Source organism: Tachyglossus aculeatus, chromosome 25 (genome assembly GCF_015852505.1).
Source record: "Tachyglossus aculeatus isolate mTacAcu1 chromosome 25, mTacAcu1.pri, whole genome shotgun sequence".
NCBI classification, from domain to species: Eukaryota; Metazoa; Chordata; class Mammalia; order Monotremata; family Tachyglossidae; genus Tachyglossus; species Tachyglossus aculeatus.
In genome coordinates this window covers 14,092,416-14,109,094 of record NC_052090.1, presented here as the reverse complement: position 1 = coordinate 14,109,094, position 16,679 = coordinate 14,092,416, and the positions used below count along the sequence as shown (strand labels likewise).

The window sequence follows — 16,679 nt, the reverse complement described above, 5'->3', positions numbered from 1 at the left end:
GATAGGTACAGGTCAGGAATGTTGAAGGGATAGATTTTTCCCATAATAACAATAACAATGTTGGTATTTATTAAGCACTTATTATGTACCAAGCACTGTTCTAAGCACCGGGATAGATACAAGGTAATCAGGTTGTCCCACGTGGGGCTCACAGTCTTCATCCTCATTTTACAGATGAGGTGACTGCAGCACAGAGAATTTAAGTGACTTGCCCAAGGTCACACAGCTGACAAGTGGCAGAGGCTGGATTAGAACCCACAACCTCTGACTCCCAAGCCCGTGCTCTCTCCACTAAGCTATGAACTGCCACCTACCAACATCCCCTTTTTTCCTCAACTTAAATGCAGTCTACCCTCTGACCAAAACAAACTCAAGAAGTCATGGTCCCTGGCACTGACCAAGTAAAAAAACATGTACCTCTCCGAGCCAAACCAGATAATGATTTCTCACAAAAATCATTTGACCTTTTTGCACATTTGCCTTTAGTAATTTTGGAAGGAAGAGAGTGCAATTTATAATGCCACCTAGCAGTCACAAAGTCTAAGAAACTAGAATATGCCAGGAGCTTTTTTTCAAGTCATCCTAGTTTGTAAGGAATTTTGCTGTTGCCCTTATGATTGAAAACAATAACCGTTTCGATAAGCAACTTCACGCTTGATTGCTTGTGCAATAGTTTCTCAAAAGGAAAATGGTCTATGGTGATTAGTCCTCCTCAGGAAAGTATTAATAAATTAGTTTGAAAACCCATTTTCAAAAGGCTGTGAATAACCTAGTATCTACCAGTTTAGGTAAAGTATGATTTGTAGGCCAATAACATTTTCAAGTTTGTAATGGGGATCTAAAATGATTTGCCTGTCAAATCTGTATCCCAAGGACAATCCTTTCAGGCTCATGAAATATACTAGTGCTACCCCTACACATGAATTTGTTTCACATTTTAGGATGATACTCTAATAATATTCATAGTAGATCATCTTCCTATTTAACTGACTTGGAGATTAGTTTTAGCAACAAGCATGAATACAATTATAGTGACATTTTTCAACACTTTCATGCTTTTGCAGTGAATGGAGATCTTTTGTTTTCCTGGTTTAAAGGATTAATCAATTCACCTCTCACAATTTGGCTTCTCCCTCTGCTTGCCCTCCCGCAGTGAAGGACTTTGAAGTTTTTACTTTTAATGATATTTGTTAAGCACTTTCCATGTGCCAGTCACTGTACTAAGCCGTGGGGTAAACACAAGATAATCAGGTTGTACACAGTCCATGTTCCCCCCAGGGGCTCACAGTCCTAATCTTCATTATACAGATGAGGTAACTGAGGCACAGAGAAGTGAAGTAACTTGTCCAAGGTCACACAGCTGACAAATGGAGGAGCTGGGTTAGAACATGCCGGCTGGGCCTGACGAACCTTCTCACCATCCAACGGAAAACCACCCTAGAAATTATATTAAATATAACTATATGCTTGGGATCGGCTCATTTCATAATTTCTGTTCTAGAAATGGAAATTAAGATTCTAAACAACTATTTAAATATATTAATGAGGAATTTTATGAGACAATGTAGCCAACCAGTTTAGAAAATTTAGACTTTTTGTTTTGACTGCATATTTTTCAATAAAATATCCTATTTTATAGCACTGTTGTTCATTTATTTTCCTGCTTCTGAGTATCTGAATAGGAGATTTCTCCTTTGTATGAACAACCTGAGAATGTTTAAAAGAACTATTATGCTTGGGAACAATCTGAGACAGTTTCCTTCAGGAAGTGGAAGAGTTCAAGTAACAGCTAAATGTAAATGCTTCTTCACACACACAGGAAAAAAAAAGCAAATACTGAAGACAGCATAATTATGTTAACAAGAACCAGCAGAATTACTATATATTCTTTCCACAGGGATGAACTGGTTACTAAGCTTCAGATCTGCCTGGATCTCTGACTGAAAAGACAATGTGATACAATAGCATATTACTTTGAGAAAACACAGGCTTGAATACGTGCATTTCTAATCACCATTTTCTGCCCATGGCATTTTACTTTTAAATATTCAACAATCATGACAGACTGGCTCATTTAAGTAATAATCAGTGAGGACTTACAAGAATTAAAAAATACAATCCCTGTTGGAAAGCAAAGCTTATAAATAAATACGGCTATTAGCATGTATGTTTCAAAGATTTTCCAATTAAGCCTCTCATAAGAAAAAAGAATAGGAAATTCTGGAGAATCTTATATCTCTGGCAACACAAATCCCCATCACCCATTTCATTCCTCCGAATCGGAATGAGCATTGTAAGAAGAGGTATTATTGGTGCTCTCTAATTTTTTACATTGCCCTAATCAGTTTCATCAAAGCTACATCTCAATTTGTCTAAGCATGCAGCTCATAACTGAAGAGCAAATTGTAGAGACTATTCCAGTTAACAGCATGAGGCTTTTAAAATAGAACAAGCTATTTCCCCCTGCTAGTTAATGGGTTTAAAGACTCTCTGTACTTACGACACAGACCAAAGTTAAAAGCATCCGAGTATGAAGACAGCAGATATTTAAATCTAAATCCGCACAAACTAATTTGGAATCCAGTAAACACTCTCCATTTTTTTCCTCTTTCCTTTCTTTGCATTTCACTTCCTGTCTTATGCCTACCCAGGGGATCCTGGCACTTACACTTTGCATGTTCAACTTGTCAAAGAGGATTTTAATGGTCTTAAGGAGTCTGGGGAGGTGAAATGCCGTTAACCTTATAGCATAGTTGGTAAATATTAGAAAGGCTCCTTGAGTTATCCATGACAAACACTCATGAGTCTTGAATCCTCCTGACAGGCCTTCTTGCCTACTGAAGGCTTGGTTTTCCTTAGATGAAATGGCTCCTTGCCACACTTATTTTTTTCAAACACTTCCTACCACTTGGTAAAAGACTCCTGCCACCATGCTTCGGTACCTCTCGGTTGAATACTTTATGAGTCTATTTCTTAAAATTATTCATAGTCCTTCTGGTCTTTATGACCAAACTCCTCTTTGGGGGTTTTAAGCCAATATTCTGTTCAACCATGAAGGAAAATTATTATCATTCATAAAGTCTTGGAGGGCAGTGATTGGTTTTGATCTATAACCTGTACCATCCCCACTGACCGACAACAATGTCCTCTCCTTCCAGGCCCCTGGGCTGCAGTCAGAGTAAATTTATGCCCCAGAGAACCTCAGCTCCTTAAACCTCACCAAGCTATCGTGCACACCTGGAATATCGCAACTAAGTATCCAAACTACATTCCTTCTGTCCTGCAAATCCCAGCTCCTCCACAACTCCTTCCTTAACTGTCACAAGATGGCCACTCCCATTCACCCCATCATATAATCGGCAAACCTCAAACGCTACTAACTCACAGTTCATCAAAAAAGAAGTGATGGGGGTCTGTACACAGTAGAAAAATAGAGTTTGCTTTTGTCTACCTTCCATGTTGGGTTCAATATTATCAGCCACTAAAGGGCAGGGACTGTGTTACTGTTATCATTTAGGAAGCTCTGCAAGTGCTCTCTATATATGCATCCAGGCTGAGATTGCTCAGGAAGTATTTAACTGGTAATGAATTGGAGCAGCACTGAAAGTATGCGGTGAAAAAATTCAGACCACAAGATGTCGTTCCAAACATCTGCAAATTAATAATCACCCACTTCAGCAATAGGAGGGCAGACTTGGGGCCAGAAGAAAAATAAGCCAAGCTATCATTTTTAATTCATTTAGCAACCCCAGATATAAATGGCATGTCTGCTTAGCGCGTGATAGGAACAAGGCCTCAGCAATGCACCAAACCAAACTTATATGCAAGAATAATAAATGGAAGCTCACCACTTCTTCATGTCTGCATTTTCTCACATTTATTCCATTAATCTGTTGGGGGGAAAAAAGGCGTGCCTCTTGTAAATCCACTTAACATTTGGTGCAGAATCAATCAATCAAGGAAATCATATCAAAAATATTTATATTCACATACCTGCAGAATTGCGTCTCCTATGAAGAGCAGGCCTGAAAGTTCCGCTACAAAATGAAAATTAACAATGAAATGTTACATCTATAGTCTTTGCCTGTGTTTTCCCTGAATACTGATTATGAAATTGAACCAGAGGGTAAGTATTTTCATCCTAGTAGAAGCATCATGAATGGAAGTTGATTTGAAAAAATGAATCATGATGTTTACTCTATATAAAATTCACATAAAATATATCTCTTTCTAGATATTTTTTAAAAAACTGGACTGATTTTAATCTTGTGCAGCATTAGATTAAACAATTGATAACCCTTGAGAGCTAGCAGTAGGTAGATTTGGAATTCTAGACCAACAGGGCTATTTGTTGTGCATTGAACACACCATAACCTTATCAGATTGCTCTCTATATATACACATCTATCTAATGTGGAATCCTAATGTTGTCCATTTGTATAAATCCAGAGACACATATAATTTTTAAAAATCAAGGCAAGGGTCCCAAGAACAGATTTATGAAATATACTGGATACAGAAATACATACTACTTTGGGGTGGATTTGAATGCTGGATCATTTGATCTATGACTGAGGTCCAAAATTACCTCCAAAAAGCATCACAACTTAAATCATATAATAATAATAACAATTATGATAATAATAATAATTGTCACTTTGTTAAGCACTTGCTATGTGCCAAGCCCTAGGGTAGATATAAGGTAATTGGGTTGGACAAAATCCCTGCCCCACATAGGGCTCACAGTCTTGATCCCCACTTGACATATGAGGTAACTGAGGCATAGAGAAGGTAAGTGACTTGCCCAAAGGTCACACAGCAGACATGTGGCAGAGATGGGATTAGAACCCATGTCCATTGATTCCCAGACCCGAGCTTTTTCCACTAGGCCACACTGATATTAACTCAGAAACAAAATTCTACAGGACTGTCAATCTTTTTTCGCAAAGCACTTGAACAAGTGAATTCCTGAGGCTCTTTCACAGTCCCCATTTCTTGTTTTCACAACATGCAGGCCTGGGAGGCTAGAGGGCGGGAAGAGACAAATAGAGCAAATGCTTGAGAAGCAGCGTGGCTCAGTGGAAAGAGCACGGGAGTCAGATGTCATAGGTTCTAATCCCAGCTCTGCCACGTCTGCTGTGTGACCTTGGGTAAGTCAGTTAACTTCTCTGAGCCTCAGTCACCTCATCTGTAAAATGGGGATTAAGACTGTGAGCCCCATGTGGGACAACCTGATCACCTTGTATTATCCCCAGCGCTTAGAACAGTGTTTTGCACATATAAGTGCTTAACAAATGCCATTATTATTATTATTATTATTATCATTATTATTGACTGATCCAAGTGGAGGGGCCAGCTGAAGCAGGAGATCCTCTGACCCAGAAGCGGTGCTTGCTAAGTCTCTAAAGGACATTCCAGCCCGGGTTCTGGGTACCCACCTGAAGGTAAATACTGCTCTGGGCTGAAGAAAGAGGCATCAGACCCTGAAAACCACAGCCTGGGCACAGCACTTAGACCCGAACCAGTTCCATTTCCCCGACCCAAAGCCGTGCTTGGATCTGGTCCAGAGCCTCTCCAGAGCCAGTGGCTGGCACCCTCTAGAATGAGCTTGTCGCCTGATAGTCACAGGCCCACACCCACATCCAACCCCCTACAATGTGATGCAATGTGCAGCAGTGTGGTCTAGTCAACAGAGGACGGGCCTGGAATTCAGAAGGATCTGGGTTCCAAACCTGATTCCACCATGTGTCTGCTGTGTGACTTTGGGCAACTCACTTCTCCCTTCTGTGTCTCAGTTCCCTTATCTATCAAATGAAGATTAATACTCTGAGTCCCCCTGTGAGGTATGGACTGTGTCCAACCTGATTACCCCAGTGCTTAGTACAGTGCCTGGCACATAATGATGGCATTTATTAAGCGCTTACTATGTGCAAAGCACCGTTCTAAGTGCTGGGGAGGTTACAAGGTGATCCGGTTGTCCCACAGGGGGCTCACAGTCTTCAGCCCCCTTCTACAGATGAGGTCACTGAGGCCCAGAGAAGTTAAATGACTTGACCAAAGTCACACAGCTGACAATTGGCGGAGCCAGGATTTGAACCCATGACCTCTGGCTCCAGAGCCCCGGCTCTTTCCACTGAGCCATGCTGCACATAGTAAGTGCTTAAGAAATACCAACAACATTTCTGCTCCTTTCTTACATTGTATTTGCTAATTATGGTATCTTCTAAGCACTTACTAAATGCCAAGCACGGCACTAAACTCTGGGGTAGATATAGCCTAATCAGATCAGTTCCTGTCCCATGCAGGGATCACAATCTAGGAGGAGAGGAGTATCTTTTATCCCCATTTTACAGTTAAGGAAACTGAGGCCCAGATAAGTTAAGTAACTTGCCCAAGGTCGCACAAATGACTAACAACTGAGCTACAACCCAGATCTCCTGACATCGTCTCACCACTTTTTGTGGTCTCCACTCCAGATTACTCTCCTAAATTAGGAGAAACAAAACCTCTCTCCACCTGACATGACCACAAGACTCATTTCATTGTTTTGTTCGTCAGCCAGTCCAAAGGCTTCCCTTCTAGGGCTAAACTGTATTTCCTAAATGATGAAAGGAAGATGGGGACTGACAGATTTACGATTCACGGAAAAAACTGGCCATCACTGGGGAAGCTTTTGAATAGACGCAGGCATTAAAAAAGTTTGCAATAACATGTCCACTCACCAGTAAAATACAGTTTGTTATTCCATGCAGTGCTTTAATAGTATCATCCAGCTCTTTCACAGGGCACCCAACAGCCCGTATTTGAGCACATAAATAGAGTGTGTATTTACCAACTAAATGTTATAGAAGTCTGAAATCAGACTTATGGTTGTGTTAAAGTTCATATCGGCTATAAATCTGCAAAAAGATAGTTGTAAAAAGGACCAGACTTGCTCTACCTTAAACCTCACCAAACTGGTAGACTGACTTAGAAATAAACAGGAGTTGCCAGAAATTTCAGTGGATACGTACCTCTTTGTTCTTTGGAAATTTTAGAAACAACAACTGGGATGTTATGTTCGGCTCCACCCTGAAAGTAGAAAATGAACACTTGGTGGGACTATTTTTAAAGTTAAATTTTTAATTACAGTCTGGAAAGAAATGCACTTAAGCAGGAGGGACAGGAGAATTTCTCCTTCCCCTCCCCACCGCACCTGTATATATGTATATATGTTGCACATATTTATTACTCTATTTATTTTACTTGTACATATTTATCCTATTTTTTTATTTTGTTAATATGTTCTGTTTTGTTGTCTGTCTCCCCCTTCCAGACTGTGAGCCCGCTGTTGGGTAGGGACCGTCTCTATATGTTCCCAAGAGCTTAGTACAGTGCTCTGCACACAGTAAGCGCTCAATAAATACGATTGAATGAATGAATGAATAACTACGATTGAATGAATGAATGAATATTTAAAGGAAATTCTGAAGGGCTCAATTCTACCTGTTCCACTCACTAAAATTTCCCAGTCTTTAAATATAAGGTCCTGGAGGGCAGAAATCCTGTCTATCAACTGCACTGTTCTCTCACAAGCTCTTAGTAGAGTGTTTTACACCCAGTAAACACTCATTCACACAATCAATGTCTTTTATTGAGCAGAATGCTCAAATAAGTGTTTGAGAGCATATAATGCCACAGAGTTGGTAGACAAAATCCCTGCCCACAAGAAGCCTACAAATACAATTCATTGGTGGCTTCCTGGGAAAATGTCAGACTCTTTAGGAAGAAAGTAACTCTAGAGAAGCAGTGTGGCTTAGTGGAAAGAGCATGGGCTTGGGATTCAGAGGTCATGGGTTCTAATCCCGGCTCCGCCACTTATCAGCTGTGTGACTTTGGGCAAGTCACTTAACTTCTCTGTGCCTCAGTTACCTCATCTGTAAAATGAGGACAAAGAATGAGCCCCATGTGGGACAACCTGATTATCTTGTATCTACCCCAGCTCTTAGAAAAGTGCTTGCCATACAGTAAGTGCTTAACAAATACCATAATTATTATTATTATCAAGACATCTCATTGCAACTTCATAACCGTACCCAATCACTGATGAAAAGCGGTTCTAAAAGAACAATTTACATCCTGAGAAAATCTGGCCAAATTACTCTACCTTGTCCCTAAGGTTGCGAATACTGAGGCATTGAAAAGGCTATTTACAAATAACAAAATGGGAAAAAAAAGTTTTTCACAATCTCTACTCCACACCAGCCATGACTACTTCTAACTGCTTTTTGTGGCATTTAATACTTGGCCCTGACTAGGCTGCTGCTTCTCTTCCAAAAACCATTTTTCCCATGCTTAGCCTGAAAGATGACACGCTGGAAACTATTTAGTAAGAAGGGAGAGTTTTTAATGCTTTATGTGGGAAATAAATATTGGGTAAACTATTTCAGGAAATATACTTATCCAGACTCACAAGATAAGTTTCCAAGATACTTGACTGAGAAACCAACCAGATATAAAGAAAAACTTTCCACTTCCATAAATACGTTTTCTTTGGACTGGTTAAAAAAAGAGAACTTTTATTGCATCAGTTGCTATTGACCACTTCTCTGTAGGCTTGAGTTCCTTTTTCCACAGAAATCAGCAAATTAAAAAGTTCAGGTGATGGAAAAAATACAGTTAACTTGGAGTTGTGGGTTTTTATCCACTTCTTTTAAATACGAAAGATTTTCTTTCTTTACATATGCTCTGGATACACTCAGCCCTCCTGGTTTGGGATTTCCCCATCCTTGGGCAAGACAGCTTTTATTACTTTTATTATTACTATTATTATAATTGTGGTATCTATTAAGCACTTACTACGTGCCAACCACTATACTAAACATTGGGGAAAATACAATATAAGCAGATTGGAACAGTTCCCAATCCCACATGGGGCTCACAGGCTAAGAAGGAGGGAGAGGACAGGTACTTTATCCACATTTTACAGATGAGAAACTGAGGCACAGAGAAGTTCATTTAACTTGTCCAATGTTACCCACCAGGCTAGTTGCAGAGCCAGGATTAGAATCCAGGTCCTCAAACTCCCAGGCCTGTGCTCTTTCCACTAGGACATGCTGCTTTGGCCGCTCATTTATTTTACTTGTACATATCTATTCTATTTGTTTTATTTTATTAATATGTTTGGTTTTGTTCTCTGTCTCCCCCTTCTAGACTGTGAGCCCACTGTTGGGTAGGGACTGTCTCTATATGTTGCCAACTTGTACTTCCCAAGCGCTTAGTACAGTGCTCTGCACACAGTAAGCGCTCAATAAATACGATTGATTGATTGATTGCGAGCAACGACAGAATCAGTACAAACAATCCCTGTACTCAAGGAGTTTGCTATCTGTACCACAAGGCTAAGGGAACATAAACGTGTTCCTGCAGCAAAATAAAGCAAAGTTAACTCTGAAGTGAATTTGAATATTCCTGTGAAGAGTGGAAAAAAAGAAAGAAATGCATCATAGCCCGATGCATTTCAAAGAGGTGTGCACAACGCAAAGTGGAAGGAAAAGTGGAAGGACAGGAAGGAAAAACCTTGTTAATAAGGGGATAGCAGAATACATTTTAAAACTGACTGTGGAGGAGAGGGATAAAACAAATGCCTAATTTTATATTTTGTTACCCCACTTCCTTTCTATTTAGGTCATCTACATAACAGTACAGTGCTCTGCACAGACTAAGAGCTCAATAAATACAATTGAATGAATTGCCTCTGTAGTCACCACTTGCTTTCTTTTATGCTCAGTCTAATTCCTTGCAGACCTCAGGCACGCCAGCACCTTAACGGTCATGGCAAAAGTTGTCTCTCTTACTTTTCAGTCAGGAAAGGATCTCTGGAAGGCCTACGGCAAACATCGATGTTAGGTGGTATACTAAGAACACAATTACTTTTAACTTCTTTTCCCAAAGCCCATATTGCCATAACTGCAAGCACACTTTGCTTTATTTTGCTGCAGGAACACTTTTATGTTTAGGCACAGACAATGAAGTGACACACCCAAGGTCACACAGCAGACGAGTGGAGGAGCTGGGATTAGAACCCATGACCTTCTGACACCCAGGCCCATGCTCTAACCACTACACCATTCTGCTCCTCATGGAGATAACTCTGGATGTGCAAAATAATCTTCCAAAATAAAATCAGGTCTTCCCAAACTGAAAGTTCCATTAAATTGAACATTTTGGTTCCAGTTCAGGCTGGCTTTGACTTTAATGAACAATAGGGACTGTCTCTATATGTTGCCAACTTGTACTTCCCAAGAGCTTAGTACAGTGCTCTGCACACAGTAAGCGCTCAGTAAATATGATTGATTGATCTTAGCTTCCTTACCGATGCCCTCAATATACCCAAAGGCATTCAATATTCTTAAATATAAAAACAAAACAAAACAAAAACACCTACTGCAAGCAGTGGATTTACTTGCTTGCTTACTTCATAGGAAATTTTGGTGATGATGTAATCATTTGCTTCCCATGAAAAGGGACCTTTAATGGGTCAAAACGGTAAAGCCAAGGCACTGAGGCAATTTTAAAAATAATATTTCTATCCAGCAATTTTCTTATCACTGACAACATAAGGGAACTGCACACTAATCTCCTCCCTGAGTCCTGTTTTATAAGGTCAGGCAGAACAGACATTCACAAAAAGAACTGTAGTTTCACTTTTCTTGCAAAATTTGTATTCTTGGCATTTATCCACTATTACCACCATCCAGTCATTGCTGTGCTGAGTCGGGAAGTGGGGAGGAGGCAATAGGTAAAAATTAATTCCTTCTCTAGGAAGAATTGAAGTCAAATGTAAAGAACTCAAAATGCCTGATACTATTCTCAGTTATAAATATGAAACATTCATTTATGATTTCTTAAACTTGTTTTTTTTCTGAAGGGATAGAACAATACACTGTGAGCATAGCGACTGCTAAATTTTAATAAGGTAAACGTGAAAAACTTTTTTATATTGAATTTTTTTCGAATGAATGAATAGGGTCATCTTTTTACTAGAACTGCTTATCAACTCATAGCTTGTCCTAAACTTTGCCATGGGAATCAGGAACTTGTGATTAATTGCCAAACCAACTATTATTACTGATTTCAGTGTTACAACACCTGCCAGCTAGTGCAGAAAGTTGTGAATGAGTCAGTAACATCTCCTACATTCTGTTTCTGGCCCTATCACAACAAGCACTTCCATCCATCCATCCATCCATCCATCCATCCATCCCCAGTCATCCCCAGCCCTGCCTCCGAGGTGAATGTGACTTGTACTTTCCAAGCACTTAGTACAGTGCTCTGCACACAGTAAGTGCTCAATACAATTGAATGAATGAAAGAAGTGCAGAAGAAGCGTTGTTGACAATGATTATGCCCTTAACATACACCCAGCCACCACTTAAATGGTATCCAGATAACAGAGGCATTTCAATTAATCAAGCTCCTTGTGAGCAGGGAATGTGTCTGTTTAGTGTTATATTGTACTCTCCCAAGTGCTTAGTACAGTTCTCTGCCCACGGTAAGTGCTCAATAAATATGGCTGGATGAATGAATCAATGGTATTTACTAAGACCTTACCATGTATAAAGCACAATATTAAGCACTTTAAACCAGATTAAACCAGAAAAATGCTCCCTCACCCTTGCCAGTTAGGAGTAGAGTGTCTCTTCTCTTCCCTCACCAAACAAAGAAAGTTTACCTGATAAAGTGCCCCCATCTAAAATTCAGTGTGATCCCCCTCCCTTTCCAGCTAAAGTCAACATATTGGGGAGATTCAACATCATTTCTTAAATTTTTTCTTCCCAGAACGAGGTAAAACCAATGATAGATAATACAATAGTGTTTAATGCAATGTTAGACTAAAGAGGCACTTTACCTTTATACTTAGTCCAAATCCTCCTACAGTCTGTCTTCTAATTGTGACAGTTCTTTCCTGGGAGAAAAAAAAAAGAAGAGGTAATAAGAGCAGTTAGCAGATTCTAAAATAGTCTTATGTTTGCACTGAAAGACATTTTTGTTTCCATCCTAATAGTCCAATAGGTGCCTACGGAAGCACATTGAGTTCTTTGGGACCATGGGATGGTAGCTTGCTGTGTTGCACTTTAAAATGCTGCGGTGGCTTGAAAGAATTCTTCTTGTAGAGAAGGACCATGAACACTGGGTTCAATCTGATTCATATGGTCTGAGAAAATGGAGTAAGCAGAGGCATTGCCTGTCCTGGGCAAACCTAGGGGGTGGAAGAAATCAAGTTCCCAAAATCCTTTTGCTTGAAAGGCACTAACAGTATAAGATCTGTTACCTGGCTAATATTAAGAGGATTTGATAGGAGTAGATTTTGTACCTCAGCACAAATGAGTTGAAAAACACTTCTGGGGCCTTACTCCCCACCTGCCCCGTGGCAGCAGATCCGGGAGAGACTCAAATACTGGCAGCGCTTGCCTTTGACATCCACCGAGACCACGGACAATATTCTGGGAGTTCCCCCCCAACTCCCGGCCATGCTACTCTAAGATCTTACTCCCAAAGGAAGCAGCATGGCCTTATCAGAAGCAGCGTGGCTCAGTGGAAAGAGCATGGGCTTTGGAGTCAGAGGTCATGGGTTCAAATCCCGGCTCCGCCAACTGTCAGCTGTGTGACTTTGGGCAAGCCACTTAACTTCTCTGTTCCTCAGTGACCTCATCTGTAAAATGGGGATGAAGACTGTGAGCCCCCCATGGGACAACCTGATCACCTTGTAACCTCCCCAGTGCTTAGAACAGTGCTTTGCACATAGTAAGTGCTTAATAAATGCCATTATTATTATTATTATTATTCTCTGTGCCTCAGTTACCTCATCTGTAAAATGGGGATTAAAACTGTGAGCCTACCGTGGGACAACCTGATCACCTTGTAATCTCCCCAGCACCTAGAACAGTGCTTTGCACATAGTAAATGCTTAACAAATGTCATTATTATTATTATTAGTGGATAGAGCACAGGCCTAGGAGTCAGAAGTGTTCTAATCCTGGCTCCACCACGTGCCTGCTGTGTGACCTTGGGCAAGTCACTTCATTGCTCTGGGCCTCAGTCACCTCATCTGTAAAATGGGGATTAGGACTGTGAGCCCCATGTGGGACAGGGACTGTGTCCAACCTGATTAGCTTGGATCTACTCCAGTGTTTAGAAAAGTGCTTGACACACAGTAAGTGGTTAACAAAGACCATCATCATTATTATTACTTATTAAACTGCCCTAGGCCAATTGTAGCATAAACTCCACACATTTTCAAAACCCTGGGAAGGCTCTGCCTAGTGGCTGTGGCTACATCTGTTGGGCTCTGAGTCATGGGGAGCCTGAGATTCCACTCCAACAGCCTCAGAACACTCAGTGTATTTATTATTTCCCCTGCCTTTGTTGTTGTTTCGGTGTCTTCCTTGTTTCATTTTACTTTATGCGTCCATAATAATAATAATGATGATGATCATATTTTCTAAGTGCTTACAATGTGCCAAGCGCTGGGATACACACAAGGTTATCAGGTTTTCCCACATGGGGCTCACAGTCTTAATCCCCACTTTACAGATGAGGTCACTGAGGCACAGAGAAGTGAAGTGACTTGCCCAAAATCACACTGCTGACAAGTAGCGGAGCTGGGATTAGAACCTGCATCCTCTGACTCCCAAACCCGGGCTCTTTCCACTCCCTCACCCCTTTAATTTTAGATCATAAGCCCTTTGGGGGGCAAGGGACCATTTTTTTTTACTCAGGGCTTAGTACTGTGCTTTGTACAAAGCAGGTGCTTAATAAACACAATACTACTCCTAATACACAGAAGTCATATTTTTTCTGCTAGAGTGCTTCTTTTGAAAAGCTTCCTGTTGGTCCCAGCAATTCCTTATGACACTGTCCACTGTGCAGAAGGGCCTGTTAACTTAACCTAATGTCAGATATCATTCCTAAATAGACTGTTCCGACTGCAACGGTGCAACCCAAAAGCACTGCTGTCTCTTCAGAATCCAAGAAACCATGGAAGAGAATACCTTTGGTGGCATGAATGGCTGGATGAGGTAGAAGAAGGAGGAATTAATACCCTTGTCCGGTGCCTAACATAACCAAGAAATAATTTCAGTTATGAGAGACTCTGGCAGGGCAAACTGAACTAGGATTTCATTGATTCATGGCAGGTTGGAATAACCCATAAAATTTCTCAGAAACTGAAATTAATCTTCAAGTGTGTGAAGTACTCTCTTTTTAACACCTATAAAAAATTATGGCATTTATTAAGTGCTTGCTATGTGCAAAGCACCGTGCTAAGCACTGGGGAGGTTACAAGGTGATCAGGTTGTTAACACCTATAATAATAATAATGGCATTTATTAAGTGCTTACTATGTGCAATGCACTGTTCTAAGTGCTGGGATGCTCAAAACAGAAGTTAGCCAAGGACTGTGCTGAAGTCATGCAAATCCAAACTAAGTTTTCAGTCGGGCCCAAGAACTGCAGCTGAATTAGACTATGCCACCCTTGACATTACCTAGAACATCTGGCCGAGCAACAGTTAGCATAAACCACAACTTGGCAACTCAACTCTTACTGCCACACTAATTTTCTATATAATACACTGGGATGATGAAAATTCTTCACGAAAGTTCTCATCCCCTCTCTTTCAGCCTCACCTCCTCCTAATCTTCGCTTGAGAACATTTAGAACGTGCTCCAAATCAAATGCAAAATAGCTGATGTAGGGAAAAGTCTAGGAGTCTTCCGAGTCAGCAGAAACAACTGAGAAACTCAGAACCAGCACTTATTTTAATGTTCTTTTTTTAACCACAAACTCTCTACCTCCATTTTTTATTGCTCCATTAGTTTCTTGGAACAAAGTGTTGTAACCCTTTATGAAAGGTGAGCTACTTAAAACAGGTTGCCCTCCCAACAAGGTGGTGTTTTAGAGCGACTTCCAATTCATCAAAACTGAGATACCATCTATAAAATAATGGGGATTTTTTTCATTCTCAAAACCTTATGAAATGTTAAAGGAGGAAAAAGGAGGTTTTTTTCCTTCTTTTTTTAAAATGGTATTTGTTAAGCACTAACTATACGTCAGGCATTGTTCCTCGTAGATACAAGGGATAGATGCAAGGTAATCGGGTTGGGCACGGTCCCCGTCCCACATAGGGCTCACAGTCCGAAGTATTGAATCTCCATTTTACAGCTGAGGTAACAGGCACAGAGAAGACAAGTGATTTGCCAAAGGTCACAGAGCAGGCCTGTGGAAGAGCCAGGATTAGAACCTGGGTCCTCTGATTCCTAGGCCTGTGCTCTTTCCACTAGGCCACGCTGCTTCTCTGTTTCTAATATCAGGATCAACTAACTAAAACTTGTAAAGAATTTGCAGGAAATATGGGATCTCATCATTTAGTCTTCCCTATCCATCTGTTCACACTTAGGTTTTCTGCCTTCTTCTGGGTATCTGTCCCCTTTAATTTTGAATTTTCTTGGGTGCCTCTCTGCCATATCTTCATGGCAATTATCCGTCCCACTGACCATCATCCACATGGTTGCCCTAGGCCTGGTTTTTTTTCTTCCCGCATTCTGAGAATCCATGTGCTCATACTTTTCTCATTCTTGCTCTGGAGTCCCTAACAACCTTCCCCTCCGCCACTCACTTCAGTCCACATCACGTGCTTGTTGTCAGGACCAATTAAAAGATGCTTCTAAAATTATCTTAGCAAATTTAGCTGTCCCGCTCAATCTAGCAATGGTATTTATTGGGCATGCACTTTGTGCAGAGCACTTGGAAGAGCCCTAGAGATCGATATGATTCCTGCAGAAGCTTACAGTTTAGGAAGAAAAATATTAAAATCTTAAAACAGTTGGGATGACTGGATGAATTCCACCTCCTTTCCCACTGCAAGAGCCAAAGAAGAAAACGAATCTTGCCAGTCCCTCCCCTCCAAAAAAAGGTAAAGATAGAGAAATAATCTCTACCACTGGGTCAGTGTGCACCTTTGGTGCTTAAAATGAACATTCTGCCCTACACTGTGAACAGTGAGGATGGGAACTATTTGCATATGTTCCTCTGGCCAGGCCAAACTGACTGAGTTGGACAATCAGCATTCACAGCAGGTCCTGTGCATTTAGAACTCATTATCAGAGATGGTTGAATTATATCTGTTAATGTATTCATTTACATTTAACAATGTAATCATCAGCAGCATAGCCTGATAGAAAGAGCACAGGCCTGTGAGCTAGAAGACCTAGGTTTGAATTCCTGTTCGACCAGTTACCTGCTGAGTGATTTTGGTCAAATAATTTAACTTCTCAGGGCCTCAGTTTCCTTATCTGTACAATGGGAATTATTACCTGTTCTCCCTTCCCCTTAGACTCTGAGCCCCAGGGAGGGGTAGGGACTGTGCCTGATCTGGCTATCTTGTATCTGCTCAAGCGTTTAGTATAGTGCTTGAAACATAGGTTCACTCATTCATTCATTCAATTGTATTTATTGAGCACTTATTGTGTGCAGAGCACTGTACTAAGCACTTGGGAAGTACAAGTTTGCAACATATAGAGACAGTTGCTACCCAACAGCGGGCTCACAGCCAAGAAGGGGGAGACAAAATAAGAGTAATAAATCTGTACAAACATATATACAGGTACTGTGGGGAGGGGAAGGAGGTAGGGTGGGGGG

At 40.8% G+C, this 16,679-nt stretch overlaps 1 protein-coding gene across 1 annotated transcript in view; it reads right to left on the bottom strand.

Annotated features, from left to right (window-relative positions):
- Positions 1-16,679, bottom strand: part of SNTG1 (syntrophin gamma 1) — a 403,312-nt gene that overhangs the window by 156,319 nt on the left and 230,314 nt on the right. Inside the window, exons 5-8 of the mRNA XM_038766634.1 lie at positions 11,891-11,947; positions 7,014-7,071; positions 3,994-4,037; positions 3,849-3,890 (exon numbers count right to left, since the gene is read on the bottom strand). Of these exons, the coding sequence (XP_038622562.1) occupies positions 3,849-3,890; positions 3,994-4,037; positions 7,014-7,071; positions 11,891-11,947 (201 nt within the window). The remainder of the gene's footprint in view (positions 1-3,848; positions 3,891-3,993; positions 4,038-7,013; positions 7,072-11,890; positions 11,948-16,679) is intronic.